The following is a 620-nucleotide window of genomic DNA, read 5'->3' as shown; positions in this document are numbered from 1 at the left end:
GCCGCCGCGTCCGTCAACGCCGGACGCTGGGGGGCCCCACGAGCAGCAGCCGAAACCCTAAACCCTAATTTAGGGTTTGGGCTCCTGTGGGGCTGCGACTACATAATCGAAGCAACTTCTTCTGCTGTTGCTTTCTTAGAAGTGTTTCCTATTTGCTGCCGAGGCAGCACGGGAGCGATCGGCTCTTCAGCCTGCACTCCGAAACCCTAAACCCCAAACCCAAGACCCTAAACCCTAAACCCTAAACCCTAGCGACAGTTTCCTCTCATCTTCCTTTCCTTAGCTAGGGTTGCTTTTGCTGCTGAGCAGCTCACGAGTGTCTCTTCATATGGAGCCCCTAGAAGCAGCAGGCGCAGCAGCAGCAGCACCACCAGATGCTGCTCCTGCTGCTGCTGCTGCTGCTGCTGCTGGAGCCTTTGCAGCAGAAGATGCAGCAGCTATAGCAGCGCCACAGACTGTTGCTGCAGCAACGCCTGCTGCTTCTTCGGTTGCTGCCGCTACACCGGAACCAGCAGCAGCAACTGCTGCTGCTGCTGCTGCGCCTATACTGCCAAGCGATGTCCCTTGCGAGGAGCTCCCAGAAACAGCAGCAGCACCAGCAACAGCAGCAGCAGCAGCAG

General features: G+C 57.9%; 1 protein-coding gene across 1 annotated transcript in view; it reads left to right on the top strand.

Moving 5' to 3' along the window:
• Positions 1–328: 328 nt before the first annotated feature.
• The window catches only part of ETH_00039360 (uncharacterized protein), a gene marked incomplete at both ends in the record, with an annotated part of 426 nt that continues 134 nt past the window's right edge, over positions 329–620 (top strand). Inside the window, one exon of the mRNA XM_013375161.1 lies at positions 329–620. Coding sequence (XP_013230615.1) covers positions 329–620 — 292 coding nt within the window.

This window comes from Eimeria tenella, genomic scaffold, assembly GCF_000499545.2.
Source record: "Eimeria tenella Houghton genomic scaffold, Eth_scaff2576, whole genome shotgun sequence".
NCBI classification, from domain to species: Eukaryota; Apicomplexa; class Conoidasida; order Eucoccidiorida; family Eimeriidae; genus Eimeria; species Eimeria tenella.
Note: the sequence above shows the minus strand (reverse complement) of the source record. Positions and strands in the feature narration are given on the sequence as shown.